Raw genomic sequence first — 14709 nt, 5'->3', positions numbered from 1 at the left:
AGACGCCCTCTTTCCATAGGAATGGCCACAGATGCATTAACTTTCTAACAGTGCATCTTCCTTAGGCTCAAAACTAACAAATGCAAATTCACAGCATTATTCCGTGGGAAAAAAATGGCAGTTTGCATATGATTTACATTGTGACTAGAAGGTCAAGATCCACCCATGTGCGTGTGATAGTAAAAATAAATACTTGTGTGACTAATATGTGGTGGAATAGACAGAAGGAACGTACTTTCTTGAAAACATTTCAATCACAATAATGACATCTTTTGAAGGAGTATTTTCTTTACTTGCAGCCATCATGCTAGATATGGCAATCACATTGGTTGCAATTAAGTTTTAGGTTTATGATTAAATCACTAAGCCACAAGTAATAAACAGTTTTTCTTCCATATCCACACAAAGACTGCAGCGACTGAGGCAAAGGATTCGGCATGACTGATAAAACAAGTAGATTGCTCAGCTCTAGATTCAAATATTACATGCGTGTGCATTCTTCTGCACAACTAGAGCACCAACTCACTTATGTTTTGTAATGACCTCTCCCTTTTCATTCTCCTAGACATTCAAATTAAAGTGAACCCCGATAAAGAAAAGACATGTGCAGACTACATAATGCCAATTAGCAACATAGGTGCATTAACTTATGCTCAAGTTATACAGTCCTGGATAGAGAATCCCAGCTATATTGCACCTTTCTCTCCAGGGTTGTCATCGGGCCAGCCATTCTCACTAAGGCTCTGTATTTAAGTTAATTGATGTGATAAAAGTTGAGGCAATTTGCTATTCAGGTTGAAGGAGCACAGTGCATCACATCACATGCAGGAAGTAATATTGTAGGGTTAGCACCCGCATCTAAAGATTTTTCTTAGAAATTGAATAAGTAGCTCAAGTATATTGTAGTATTTCTCCTTGAAACGAAATTAAGCTTTCAGCCAGTTGTTCTTAGATTGAGCATGTCAGAGAGCAGCATCTCTGAATTGAAGTCATGTTTTACCTAGCCCCACTCCAAAATGACTGGTTCCTCCTCTACTTAAACAGTCATGCTTTCCTGCACCTGATCTGTGAACTACATTACACTAGAGGCTGCACTGAACATATGACTTTGTTCTCCCTTATTAGTATCTCTTCAATGTGGTGACAACATGCATTTGGAATTTACCTCTCTATAAAGAGCGAACAGATGATGGGATTGGGTAATTTAAATAGCTTCCCTTTTCACTACATCATTACAATCAACACTCCTTACACAATCTACTATGCCAGACCCAGATCACTTATACTTGCTCTCCTGTACGCAAATCAACGCGCAGACTAAAGGCACTTACATATTCTATCAGCCAAGTTCTCGGCTAGAACCAGATGAAGGATACTAACTAGATACCCGTACACATTAACTTGTTGTCAATCCCAGGTTAGAGACACTTACACATTCTTTCATATGTGTTCGTTCCAGGGCATCCCAGATCTGCTCTTCTCCGTACTGGTTAAACGGGTCCAAGTTTGACCTAAGTGCACATACAAAAATACATTTATATATATGCAGCAGGAATGCAACAAAAAGTGCAATGTGAACACCAAAACAGTGTGCGCAGAGAATTAATTGTAAAACAATGTGCGCCGAGAACACAAAAAAGGAAACCGACCTGCATGCAGAAAGGGTTCTGCAGAAATCTTCTAATCATGGACATGCCTGTTTAAATAACTCTTCCCGTAGAAGATGACGTTCTAGGAATACCATTATTTTGTAAGTGGAACATGTAGTAGCATATTTAGCTTTATTAACGGCTAAACTATGATATCTCAGAGTAGCAAACGATCAATGTCTTTAAGAAACGTTTTATTTCAAAATGTTTGGCTTTGAAGTTGAACATATCCTATCCATATTTTTTCTCATATGTTGTCACTTGCAGTTTGTGCGACTCCTGCACCAAATATAATACGATAGATGCTTAGTTTTTTGATTCATAGATGATTTTATTCTTCATGTATTAGTTTCATACATTCCAATCATCTAAGTTTACATGCAAGCACTTGTTCTCCCAACACGTGTTTCTCCACAGCTTTTAGCCGTGGTTCCTCAGGAGAGATTCATATTGTGGTGTTCACTTTTTAAAAGATAATTTGTGGTTTTTTATGATTTCAGAACTTGAAAGTGGGTTTCCTTTATACCAAATTTGTTAAATCTTAATCTGCTTTATATTCGCCAGGTCCGATTGCCTAGAACATGCTCGCCAGGATCGAGAGGATCATAAAAAACCACAAATTATCTTTCAAAAAGTGAACACCACAATATGAATCTCTCCTGAGGAACCACGGCTAAAAGCTGTGGAGAAACACGTGTTGGGAGAAAAAGTGCTTGCATGTAAACTTAGATGATTGGAATGTATGAAAATAATACATGAAGAATAAAATCACCTATGAATCAAAAAACTAAGAATCTATCGTATTTTATTTGGTGCAGGAGTCGCACAAACTGCAAGTGACAACATATGAGAAAAAATATTTAGACATTATTGTTTCAGCCACAATAAAGTCATTTGGAGTGCAGATCCGCGCACAAAGAATATCATTGGCACAGTAGAATCGCCCTTGAAAGGATTTCAAGCCAACAAAGGTTGAAATATCTAAACAAAATATCCTATCCATATTTTAATGGTGTTCAGTTGCAGAGATACTGGTCCCTTCCATACACTCCCAGGTAGTCCCCCTCCCCTTTCCACCTTCTCCCAACTACTCTTGCCCTGCTACAAACGTTGCCACGTGAACTCCTGCTCTGGCAGTCCATTACCATGCAAAGGATTCTCACGAAACAGTGTGTTTTCATTTTGCGGTAAGACAAAAAGGCCTTTGAAATACAATTTCTGGTTAAACCGGCCTGGAACACTACATATGCATCTTCCCTACGTTTTCGGGTCTACCAACATAACCCCTGAAGTCAATCTGTCCCCAGCCCCTCTACTAACAATTTGTCCTTGTTTCTTCACTGTGGTAATCTCGTTCTTTAGCCTGGTAAAACAAATACGATCTGAGTGATAAAGGCCTTAAGTCTTCCCCAAAGTGTAAAACTCACCATTTGGTACTCTTTCACCCTACCCACTTAAACTCCGATTCAAAACCCCTCAATTCCCTCCTCCAAATACAATTTTGAGCTCTTTCACGTTTCTGTTCCTGCAAGGTTATTGCAGGAAAGGCTCTCATTGACCCAAAGGCAAAAACAAACATAGTAACTTTTAATTTCTGACAAGCCTCAGTGCTGCAGTGAACCGTGGGAGATATATAAAAGATTTTTGGATCAAGGGGAGCCCCCTTCTCCATCACATTTTTAAGAAATGTAAGTGCATCGACAGACTGGCAGTGTACTTCTGTGATTTCGAGTAGAAGTAGCGTGACAGGAGCTTTTTTCCTAAGTGATTACTTTGGGCTAGAGGCCTGCTGGAGGATCGAGGATCTACTGTCCATCTGCTGCTAGTCAAATTTGAGTTGCTGAGAGTAGCGCGTCCATGTGAAGTGCACCGACAGTCTGTGGCACGGAGGCGGTATAAACGGTAAAGCACTAAAAGCACAAATGCCAGATGTAAGGAACCAGGAGTAAAATTCGGATACGAGGGCACTGTTGTGGGTGGCAAAGACTTTTATTAAAGTAAAAAGAGGGTTCGGCGAAAGTCCTATTTCGCCCCAACTCTAAGAGGGGGTTTCCCTGCCTCAACAAAACTAAAGGATGTCTGTGTCAGAATGTCCAAAGTAAAGTTCTCTGTCCTTTGTCCAAATCCTAATCTGACCCTTTCACGCTAAACTCAAGATAAAGTGAAACAGTAAATAGTCTTTCAACTGGTCACCTGCAGCTCTTCGCCAAAGTTCCAACATAAAGTTCCAAAAGGTGCACACAAAAAATAAAGAAACTAAGATCCACAAGTCTCAGGAGATGATTCCTTTTCCCTGATTTTGACAGACTCTTTACAGTTCACACTTACAAAGGGGTAAAGTTCTTCCCTTGATCTCTTTCTCACTTTCACAATGCCAAGTAGTTATTCCTCTTTTCTTGGCTCCTCAGAGTTGTCCAACAATACCATAAGTATGACTTCCTTACCCTGGTTGCAATGTTCACAGTACCAAGAGGTTGCCTTTCCTCTCTTGGCAAAACACAATTTCTTATTTCTAGGGGAATGCATCCCTTGCCCTAGTCAGAATATCCACAGTATCAAGAGTTTGTCTTTCTTCTGGCCCTGTTTTGCATCATCAACCGTCCAGCCTGGTGACGGTAAAAGGAAGTAGGTGTGAAATTAGGGAGTTCATCGAGTCATGGTAGAGAAGTTACTGATCTTGTTGAGAGGACAGAAAACATAGTTGGGGAGACCAAAGAGGATGCTGGCACAGTAGTCCAGTTTAGAGAAGACAGGAGTGGTTAAGAGATGCTTGGCGGTGTTGAACAGAAGGTTGAGGTGAACTGCTGTTCCAATTTGAGATTAAAGTAGAGAAGGTCTGAGAAGGGCCATAGAGGGGCCCACGGTTTTTAGCTCAAGAATAGTAGGGGAGCGTGTCAGGTGGGAACTGGATAGGTAGAGGATGAGATGAGAGAGACCTTTTGGCAGGGAAGAAGAGCATCTCTGTTTTGGCAGAGATTAACATCGGAGAGTGTGAATCCACCCAATATTTAATGGCAGGGAGACAGTTGGAAATGTTGTTAGAGAGATCAGAGGAGAGTTCAGGAAAAGAGAAGATGATTTGGGTGTTGTCTGCAAAGAGTGGAGATTAGTGCCCCAAGAGCAGAGGTGTAGAGTTTAAAGATGATAGGACCCAAGACAGAGCTTTGTGGAACACCCACAGCTAGTGGAGTGTGTTGAAAGGTGTTGTTGCTCTAGGAGACAAAGAATTGGCGTGTAAGGTAGGATTCAATCCAGGCAGGGGCTTGATCGCGAACCCCAAGAAGAATGTATTAAGGGGATCAGAGTGATCGACAGTGTCAAAGGCATCAGAAAGGTCAAGGAGAATTAGGATAGAGGATAGGTTGGAGTGCTTAGCAGAGGCGATGAAGTAGGACAAATTCATGAGCGCAGTTTCCATAAAGTGACAGAAGCGGAAACCTGCTTGTAGGGTGTCTCGAAGGTTGTCAATGTCTAAGAAATTGGTAGGGCAGTTGAAAACAACCCTTTGAGCACTTCAGAGTAGTGTGGAAGGAGGGACACAGGGTGAAAGCTAGCTGGAAGGTTGGGTCAGCCCCTTGCTTTTTTAGGAGAGGGATAATCGTATGACCGTGGCTGTTTTGAAAACAAAGGGAAAGCAAGCAGAGTAAAGAACAGGTTGATGAGTTCAGCGAGATGAGAGGCCACTAATGGGCCAATAGGCTTGACTAGCTGAGGAGCAAGAGGATCTGATGGCGTAAAAGAGAGGTTAGCCTTCATCAACAGAGATAATACTTAGTTTTTTTTATTTTTTATTTTATGTGTCCGTGGTTCAATACAAAAGTAGAACCTTTACAAAAAAGATTTATTTACAATATATATCATTTTAAAACATGAGCTACATTTAACACATTTCATAAAACAGAAGCCTACAAACAATTAATGAGTATAATTAAAAAAAAGCAAAAACATCTTTTGGCAAATTTCCTAAAATAAATATGTGTCATACAGAGAGTTCCAGAAACAGAGAGAAAAAGTCCATGCAGTGGTGTTTCCATTTCCATATATCTGCAAATAGGAAACTAGAGTAATGGATTCAATTTAAAACATACACTACCTTTAGCAATTTCCGAAAAAACAGATACATACAGTACAGTAATGAATTCAGTTAAAACGAAGATTTCATTTAGCAAGTTTCATAAAATAAAACATATTTCACATTGAGAATTCTAAAGGCAGAAACAAGAAGTCAGTTAGTGTCATGTAGTAGAAGTTCTTTTTCTATATATTTACAAAAGGAAACTAGGGCATATATTAGCGGCTTGTGGTTTCCCTGCATCATTCTTGCCCACAAAGACTGTTAGGGTGAATTCTCTGTAAAGGCTAATTTCCCAATCCTAGTGAGAACCCCAGCAGCTTTGCTGGATTTTTGGGGTTTAATTTTTTATCCTGCTAAGAGTGAGACTCTTTTTCTCCCACTCTTAGGCATGATTTGAGAATGTCCTTTGACTTTGTAATGTGTTTTATGGGCTATGGGGTCTTTTACTCCATAGGGCTTCATGTGTTTTTGGTAAGTGTGTTACACAGCAGCCTCAGTGCAGTAACACAGGGGTGTCATAGTGACCCCCAAATATAGACTCCATACCCTGGGACTGACTACTATCTCCCAGGGCATGTAAAGTCACCATTGACTTTACTAGTCTTAAATTGTGAACAGAACCAGTACAAACCATCATATTGTTGAAGTACTGGTAGGGGTAATTCGATTGCCCCTGGGTCTGTTTTTCAAGGGGGCACTGTCCAGTCCCCCCTTGTCGAGTTTCTGGCTGGTGGCAGTGGTTACCATGCAAAATATTCCACTGGAATATTTCCTATGGGATTTTCCCATTCATTTTAAACACGCCACTTTTTTGGTGCAATGTTAAAGATACCGCCGGGTTATTTATTTAATATTTATTCCCCGTTGGGTCTTTTTGCCAGGACTCGGTTTTAAAATGGCGTTTGTGTTCGCCTCTGTAACGCCAACCCAAGTTGAGCCCTTTGTTCCACTTTTGGCGGGCTTCTGCACAGAAGCCTCCAAAAGTGGTGGCACTCTGTCGGGGGTCTACAGGATGTGTGGTAGGGGGGAATAGGCACCCTGGACTGAGCTGCCTTGGCAACTCAAGTTGCACTCTTGTGTGATTGGCCCAGTGGTGAGCCGCCCGGCGCAACACTTAGCATGTTTGATTGACAGCTAGGCTGATGAATGGGGGTTTTGCTGCATAAAAGCAGGGCTTTGGGGACTGGAACTTCAGAAGTCGCAACAGGACCTAAAGAATCCGAAGAGGGGAGAAGCTGAGCCATCTACAACGACAACACCACCGGTGGAGCCCTGCTGTAAGAAACTCACCACTTTCCTGACGACAGAGAAGATCTTCTTCCAGGAAAGTCTTCTTCCCTTTGAGCTGGTGGGACCAACCAGTTTGCCTTTTTCGCCTTCCTGGATCGTCTCTAGTCGAATCGCCCGTGCCAAGCACCCCGGTGGTCGGATAGCCACGCTTCACCACTACCGCGAATAAAAGGGTAGTAACTTTTAACCGGGTAACTCTGCGGCTGGTTTCTTCCCTGGCAGTGCAACGACCACCAGCTTACCTCCACGTCGATACCTTCTCTTCGCCTGGACGAAGCAGCAACTTGCACTCGCTGCCAGGAACAACTGCCCCCGCTGGAGCTTTTTCACCATTTCAGGTACTGTGTCCCGCCTGGTCTCCCTTGCAATAGACTGTTCAAGGTGTGCCGTAAATCCTTGACTCTCTATCCTGGGGTGACCTCGGATCCGTTAACATTACCTTTTTAACTTGATCCAACCTCTTTTTGACTTTCCTGCAAAGACTTTTAGTGCATTTCCACTGTATGATCTTGGGCACATTCCGCCTTGCTCTCTCCAAGAGTGGGCCTGGCCTATGAACTTTTTGCTCTACAGTAGACCCTGCCTTTCCTGACTTGCTGTGGTTCTTTAAAAGTGTTGGTATTGTGTGTGTTTCCTATTTCTGCCTTTTCTCTCCCTTTTTAAATAATTATTGGAGTGCCATCCATGGTTACGCGCTCACCTCTGTTTTGCTAAATAAGTGGTGTACTAACCTAGACTTGTCAAATAATTAATTAGGGAGGTGTATATATTTCTAGTGACTGTGTTTGAACGTGCTTGACATATTAGTGCCAGTGTATTTTTACAAGTGTGTTTTTAAATAATGATATACTTTTATACCAAAGCTCTGGTCAGTGTTTGCTTGTGCTACTGTATTTTTAGCCCTATTGTGTATACTCCATATACTGCCGAACTCTTCTTGAGAGAAGTCTGACTGCTCATCCACAGCTACCAGGTAAATCTGGGTGGTACAGACTGCTACCAATTGGATTTACTGCTAACACATGTAGTCTTAAACTTTTTGCAGTGGCCCCTAAGGGAACTGCACAGGGTCTGCCTAACAAAGACTCAAGACAGTCCTCATAATCTGTATGTACAAATTTCATCAGTAAAATTGTTCTCTTAGTTTTAAAATAAGGGCAGAATAGAATCAAGTGTTTCAGGGTCTCCTTTGGTTCAGTGCAAAATGGAAAGCGACATTTTTCACAAATTGTTGTTTCTTTTGTTTCATTCCAATATTTGGTCCTTTCCCGTGTGTAATATAGATTAAATTTGAACCACAGGAAGGCCTTTCTGAAAGGATTACAAGGGAAAGAATCAATATAATGATATCTAGGGACACGTTTTTTAGTTTGAGCCGAGTATTCCTTTTGCATTTTGTATTTCGCTATTTGTTCAAGAGTTATGCACCAGTCTTTCTCAAAAACCTTCTTCTTGGCATACCCTGGACGGAAATGAACATCGCCAACTGTAAGATTCACATCGATCAGTATTGCATGCATATTAGACTGATATTGAGTAATTGAAGAAGTGTGAGTCACATCAAGACTAGTTTTCATGACAGTGTACAGGCAATTAGTAGGCGGGAAGCATATTCTTGCATAGTTTGTTAGTTGCCTCCATTTCCTAGGTGCGAATAGAGCCACAAGCCCCAATTCATGTCTTAATATAGAGTTTGGCACAGACATGGGAAAATGCATAGCAGATTTTAACAGGGTTCCTTGCGGGCGATCTAGGATTATACTCATATCGCAGATATCAAGTGAGTATAATAATACACTTTCAATCTTGAGCGTCAGAAATTCAATCATGGGGACTAATGAAAATGTACAATATTTGGCGTATATCATTTTCAATTGAGAAAGTAAGGGTCTGCTCTTTCGCTGTAAAAGGCCGGTCCAAGCATTGATTGAGTTTTCTTCTGAAAGATAATAGCCGAGAAAGATCATGTTTGAGATCAAGGGGATCAAGATCTTCATAAGATGCCATTGATACCCTCCATGCTTTTGACCCAAATTTCATAATGGCCGTTTTGGCAGGATTCGGGGATCAATTATGCGCTCTGGCAAATTCCTCAAACAGCTGTAGTTTTATTTTAAGTCCTACTGGGGTAGGATCAAAAATGATATCATCGGCAAATGCAATCCATTGCAGATGTTGGGTGCCAACTTTTACTGAGAATAAGTTTTTAGCACCCCAGCTGTTATCTAAGTCAGACATATACAGATTGAAAAATGTGGCTGATAGATTGCAACCCTGCTTTAGACCTATATAGGTATTTATGGGCACAGTAGTTCTCCCCTCTGCTGATATTTTTACTTATACAAGGTGTTTGTGTGCAATTTAATAAATCAGTATAGTAAAACAGGCGGAATTCCCATATTTAGCATTTTTCTCCAAAGGAGGTTGCGAACTGCATTATCAAATACTGATGTCATATCAATTAGTGCAATGTAAGCCGGATAAGATTTTTTCAGTTTCGCACCAGCTATTACATGTGCCATAATTGTGGCATTTAGTGAGGTACTCGTACCTTTGCGAAAGCCAGTTTGATATTTCGAATATAGGCCTTCAGTTTCAATATATTTGTCAAGATCATACAAAAGCAGAATTGCAAACAGTTTCGCTTCCGTGTCAATCAGCAAAACGGGCCGATAGTTCACTGGTAAGGAGGGATCCCCTTTTTTAAAGATTGGAACAATGTTTGAAGTTAACCAAAAACAAGGAATAATTCCCGATCTAATAATGGACTGAAATTTTGTTTTAAAATTAACACCCACAGGTCTGGGTCGGTTTTATACAGACATGGGGGAAGTCCATCAGGCCCTGCTGATTTTGAGTAGGTTAATTTGGATATAGCCCATTTGATATCATCTAGTGACCAATCTAAGCGGCGCATCTCGCTGTAACATAAAGACACTTCAGGTTCGTTCCTGAATTTGATAGGAAGCTGAAATTTGAGTGCAATGTAGTCACGCCATATATGTTCTGAAATACAATTCGCAATTGACAATGATAGCTGGTTGTCATCACTTTTTATGGTATGCCAGATGGTTCTCGTATCGTGTGTAGATATTGCTCTGATTAGAGTGCAATTAATATTATAATCATAATGCGAGCATGTTTTAAAAATTCTGTTTATATGTAAGAAATATTCGCTTACATAGAATTTGATAGAGGACTGCGTTTTCAGTTTTGCTTCTCAGTTGCCTAAGCGCATTCTTTTTTTCCCCATTTCAAGGCCTTACAAGTAGGATCAAAAAAATGAGGATGTGTTTTATTCTGATATTTAGCGCTAAAATATTCTAAGCCCCTTTTTATTATTTCTGAGCATTGGACTGCTATTTCCGTGATTGATTTAGTTTTCTCACATTTCATCATATCTGTAATTCTTGAGACATAGTCAACAAATTGTTTACAAAGTCCGTTGCTCCAACTAAGCGATAGTTGATGGTGATCTACTTCGGGAAAACCTAAAGAGGGATCGAGCTGTAGTAAGGAACATTCAAATTGCAGTGAAGTGGATAGTTGAGCATGGTCTCCATACAATATCGGGCTGATCAATAATGGGGTGGTATGAACTGAGATGTTGTGTGTTACAAATACAAATCTATCATCGAGCTATTAGAGCCACGATTCCATGTAATTTTGAGGCTCGTGTCACTAGTCTCTACCATGTCCATATCCCAGTCCTGAAGGTACGCTTTCCACTGGGCTACTCTAATGCAGGAGGATTTATTGCATTTTATTTCCTCTAGTTCAGCTCTATTTCTGCAGTCAGAATTGAAGTCCCCATCGATTATTATTTCGAGAACTTGATATTCATTTGATAGGGTTTCAAGGCAGTTGTCAATTTCATCAAATATAGCGGCCATTGACGTATTTGCGGGGTTCCAATATAGAGTCATTATAAGAATGGTGCAGTATTTATTCCTATTTATGGTCAACAATATGCCCAAAAGGTTCGTAGATTCCCACACCAGCTTAGTTTGCACTTTCAAGGAGTTGTTAACTGCAATGGCAAGTCCTCCTGAAGGGCGTCCCTGAGTGAGTCTTGTGGCGGGAGAACAATACATAGTATATCCAGGTAAAAGAAGGGCATTGAGTTTCATAGTTTCCTGCAAGAGTATTATAGAGGGGAGGTTAGCAGGAGAGAGCGTCGTAAACCATTTAATTAAATTGTGAAACCCGCATGAATTCCAGGAAAGAATCTTAATTTCGGAAACTTGCAGTGGCTATGTCATGCATGGTGGTGCTCTAAAAGGGAGTATTGAATTGAGGATTGGTTCGAGCCAAGGTAAGCCTTTAGTATTGGCTACTATATTCAACAATTAATGAACCGCACAATTTCCATCTCATGCAGCATTGTGGACTAAAACATTGGTCCCAAAGTTGGCCACAGCAAGTGGACAGGAATATGAGAGAAATTCCTTCGCAGAGGGCTCGTCTGCAAAAGTCGTAAGGTTGAATCCTTGATCTTTTAATTCAGCACGACTAAATCAAAGGAATTTCATAATCGCTCTGAAGTGACATAACATATGGCCCTGTGATTGATTGTTCTTGCAAGTGATACTCTCAGAATGTCATCTGATTTAAGAATCCTCAATTGAGGTATTTGTGAGAGCAGTGCAAGAAGAAATGCACGATTAATGCACAAATTGCCAAGAGAAGCCATATTTCCTTCAAGGCCTATTCTGTAGGGTGTGTTATTTGTAGGCTGCTTGTCACACGATAAAACAGGGACTGTAGATACCCCTTTGTCAGATAGATTTTAAATCAGGGAGGTATTGTCCACACAAGGGAGAGAATATCTTCTGGAAGAGCCCTACTTGTCCCCGGACCATGTACAGATATATGTTGATTATCTGAATTAGAATATGTAAGACCAGTGACGAACCCCAACTGTAGCCTTATATTGCCAATTGTTTGGGGGGTGGCGTCATTATGTAGAGCTTGGATTTTGCTCCTTCCGTTTACTACAATTGGTCTTTTTTCATCCAAAGGGGCGAGAGGCTTCACAATTGTCGGAGCTGGTTCAGAATCATCCAAGGATGCTTCACTGTAGGATTTCCCTGCAGGTTTGGACATGCTTATTCCTATAGAAGAACGGATGGTACTGATGCCCAATTGTGAAGGATCAGTGGTGGTCTGACTCCTTCCACAGACAGGAAAATAACTGTATTTCTGTGTATTTATAGACAGATCAACACCTGGGGCTTTAAGATCAGCGCTTTTTGAAGCCCCATTTGAGGTGAAGAGTGGAGGGTTAGAGGTTTTGCAAACAGGGGTGTTTTTCAAAGTTGGAATATGAGAATTCCCTGATACTGTGATTAATGAAGTTTTTTTACTTTTGGTGATTGTAAGTACGGCAGAATTGGTCTTTGGAGTAGGGATTAAGGCTTCTTGACTTTCTTTTGTAAGTTGGTGTAGATCTATATGATCTTCGTCAGTGATTTCTGGTGAGAGTACTGTGTTAGGTACGCTTAATGCCTCACTCACAGTGGCGTGGGACTTACCAAGATCCATATTTATCTTTTTGTCATTTAGGAGTGCATCTTTGCGTCTTTTCGTATAGTGTGTCACAGCTCGCAAGTGCGCCCTTTTAGTACGACGAGAAAAGAAACCAGGATTGTCATCAGACTGGGGACATTTATTCTCGTCCTGTTTCATCTGATCTAAAGCCTTTAAAAGAACCGAAGGGCTATCCGGAGGATCAGTTTGTTGAGGTAGTTTCGAAAAATTTTGAGTAATTATTACATTGATCTCGTCAACTGATGCTTTCAGTTCTTTCAGATACCTGTTACAGTTACAGGTCCTCAGAGTGGATGGGGAAGTAGAGGGATGTGGGACAGGTGCAAGTGAAAGTAGGAATGCTTGAGTCAGATAAGTGGAAGGGGTCTGAACTGAATTGCGCACTTTTATCATTTGGGCGAGGTGGAGGTTTTATAGGCCAGATTTTAGTAGATTCATCGTTAATAGTCCTTAAAGTATCAGCGGCTATTATAAATCATTCCATCTTGTCCATTTTAGAGCACATATGTTGCATCATAGATTTTATTTCCCTCAATTCCAGATGAGTCAAGTCATGTCCTTTGTCAAGGAGATCAAGAATTTTAATTAACACTGGAAATGTTTGAGGGGACCTGCCTTCGTTGTTCTCTAATGCTTAGGAACCCCCGAAAGATTCAGACTGTGAAGGTTTCAAATGTGCATCGGCAAGGCCAGGGGAGTATAACAAATGGGCAGGCAGGGATTCTTTATCTATATTAACATCTATGGCTTTGTTGACTTCATAAGGCTGCGTTTGGTTATTCGGAGATCTGGGTGTTAATGACATTTTCATTTTGACTGGACCAGAGACCAGGGGCCTTAGCATGCCAATTGAGCGGCGCACCTGATCGTCAAGCGCTGCTATGTTGCGCATTGAAGTGTCAAACTGTTCCTTGGCGCGTGAACAGGCAGCCGGGGACTCAGTGCAGCTACTAAACACTTCATCAAACTCCTGTCTTCTGGACTCAACACATTTTTGTATGTAAAAGATTCTGAGAGTAAGAAGACAGAGGTACCCGTAGGCTCAGTGGAGTGCATCTGAACGGCATGGGTTGAGAGGCTAGCATGATTTATACTAGTTTTAGGAAGGCTAGAAGCTGGTGCCTCCAATATAGACGGCTCAAATTATGAAGTTCTACCAGGACATATAAGCGAATCAATGCTTGTAGAAGTCAGAGCTGCCGGCGTTAGTTCATTGCAGCGCCTGCTGCGAAGCCCACTCGCCATGTTTTTAACAAAGCGGGCAGCAATATGTGTAGGAATAATAAGTATCAGATATCAGATGGTGTCAAGATTTTAAAAAGGGTAAGTGCAGATAACAAAAACTCACTGAGTGCCAGATGGAATAAATATCAGTTCTTCGTACGTGACTATCTTCAAGAAATGGTCAATGAGCAGCAGCTTGCCGTTTAACAATACCGGCAGATCACCAGCAGATCACGATAAATTCCAGCAAACCAACCCGCTGCAAATTGGAGTTTTAAAGAGGTCCAGGATTAATTAGTAGCAAAACATTGCTGAGAGCAGGCGAGCCAGCGAACAGCGCTACTTAGAGAGGTGCTTGAGCTACTTAGAGCGGTGCTTGATGAGCGCGCGCAGGTGCGCGCGCTACGCTGTATTTGAGGGCATGAGTCGGCGGGGCCACCTAAACAGGTAAACAAAATACCAAATATAAATAAGATATTTCAATAGGTAAGTGTTATTCTCAGTTAGTATGAGTATATAAGCATCCAGTATACCAGAGAAGTCCAATAGAAATCCAATAGCAGTGGAGGAGTTCACACGGCGTATTCAAAGGGTGCAGGACAGCGCCGGGTGCCAGCAAACAGCACTATTTAGAGCAGTATCAGTATTAGTATCAGTATTAGTGTGACTAAAGTGGGAGATAAAGGTAGAGGATGATGGTAGAGTAGGAAGAGTGTAAAATGTAGGAGGGGGATTGTGGGGAAGGTCAGGAGAGAGTCTCTAATTTTTGACATTTTTGCAGAAAAGTATTCAGCTAGGTCATTCGCTGCGACAGTGGAATTGATAGTCATAGACTTAGGAGAATTGAGGAGTGAGTTTAGGGTGGCCTGGAGCCAGCAAGGATGTTTGGAGTGAGAGTCAATGAGGATTAGGTAGAATTAC

The 14709-nt window shown here is 41.3% G+C and overlaps 1 protein-coding gene across 5 annotated transcripts in view; it reads right to left on the bottom strand.

Moving 5' to 3' along the window:
* ABCC5 (ATP binding cassette subfamily C member 5) overlaps nt 1–14709 on the bottom strand; it is a 2124586-nt gene that overhangs the window by 188919 nt on the left and 1920958 nt on the right. For all 5 annotated transcript variants that reach the window (XM_069618835.1, XM_069618837.1, XM_069618836.1 and 2 more), the window contains one exon: nt 1433–1511. In XM_069618835.1, coding sequence (XP_069474936.1) covers nt 1433–1511 — 79 coding nt within the window. The remainder of the gene's footprint in view (nt 1–1432; nt 1512–14709) is intronic.

Source organism: Ambystoma mexicanum, chromosome 10 (assembly GCF_040938575.1).
Source record: "Ambystoma mexicanum isolate Mex_15411 chromosome 10, UKY_AmexF1_1, whole genome shotgun sequence".
Classification (NCBI taxonomy): Eukaryota; Metazoa; Chordata; class Amphibia; order Caudata; family Ambystomatidae; genus Ambystoma; species Ambystoma mexicanum.
Note: the sequence above shows the minus strand (reverse complement) of the source record. Positions and strands in the feature narration are given on the sequence as shown.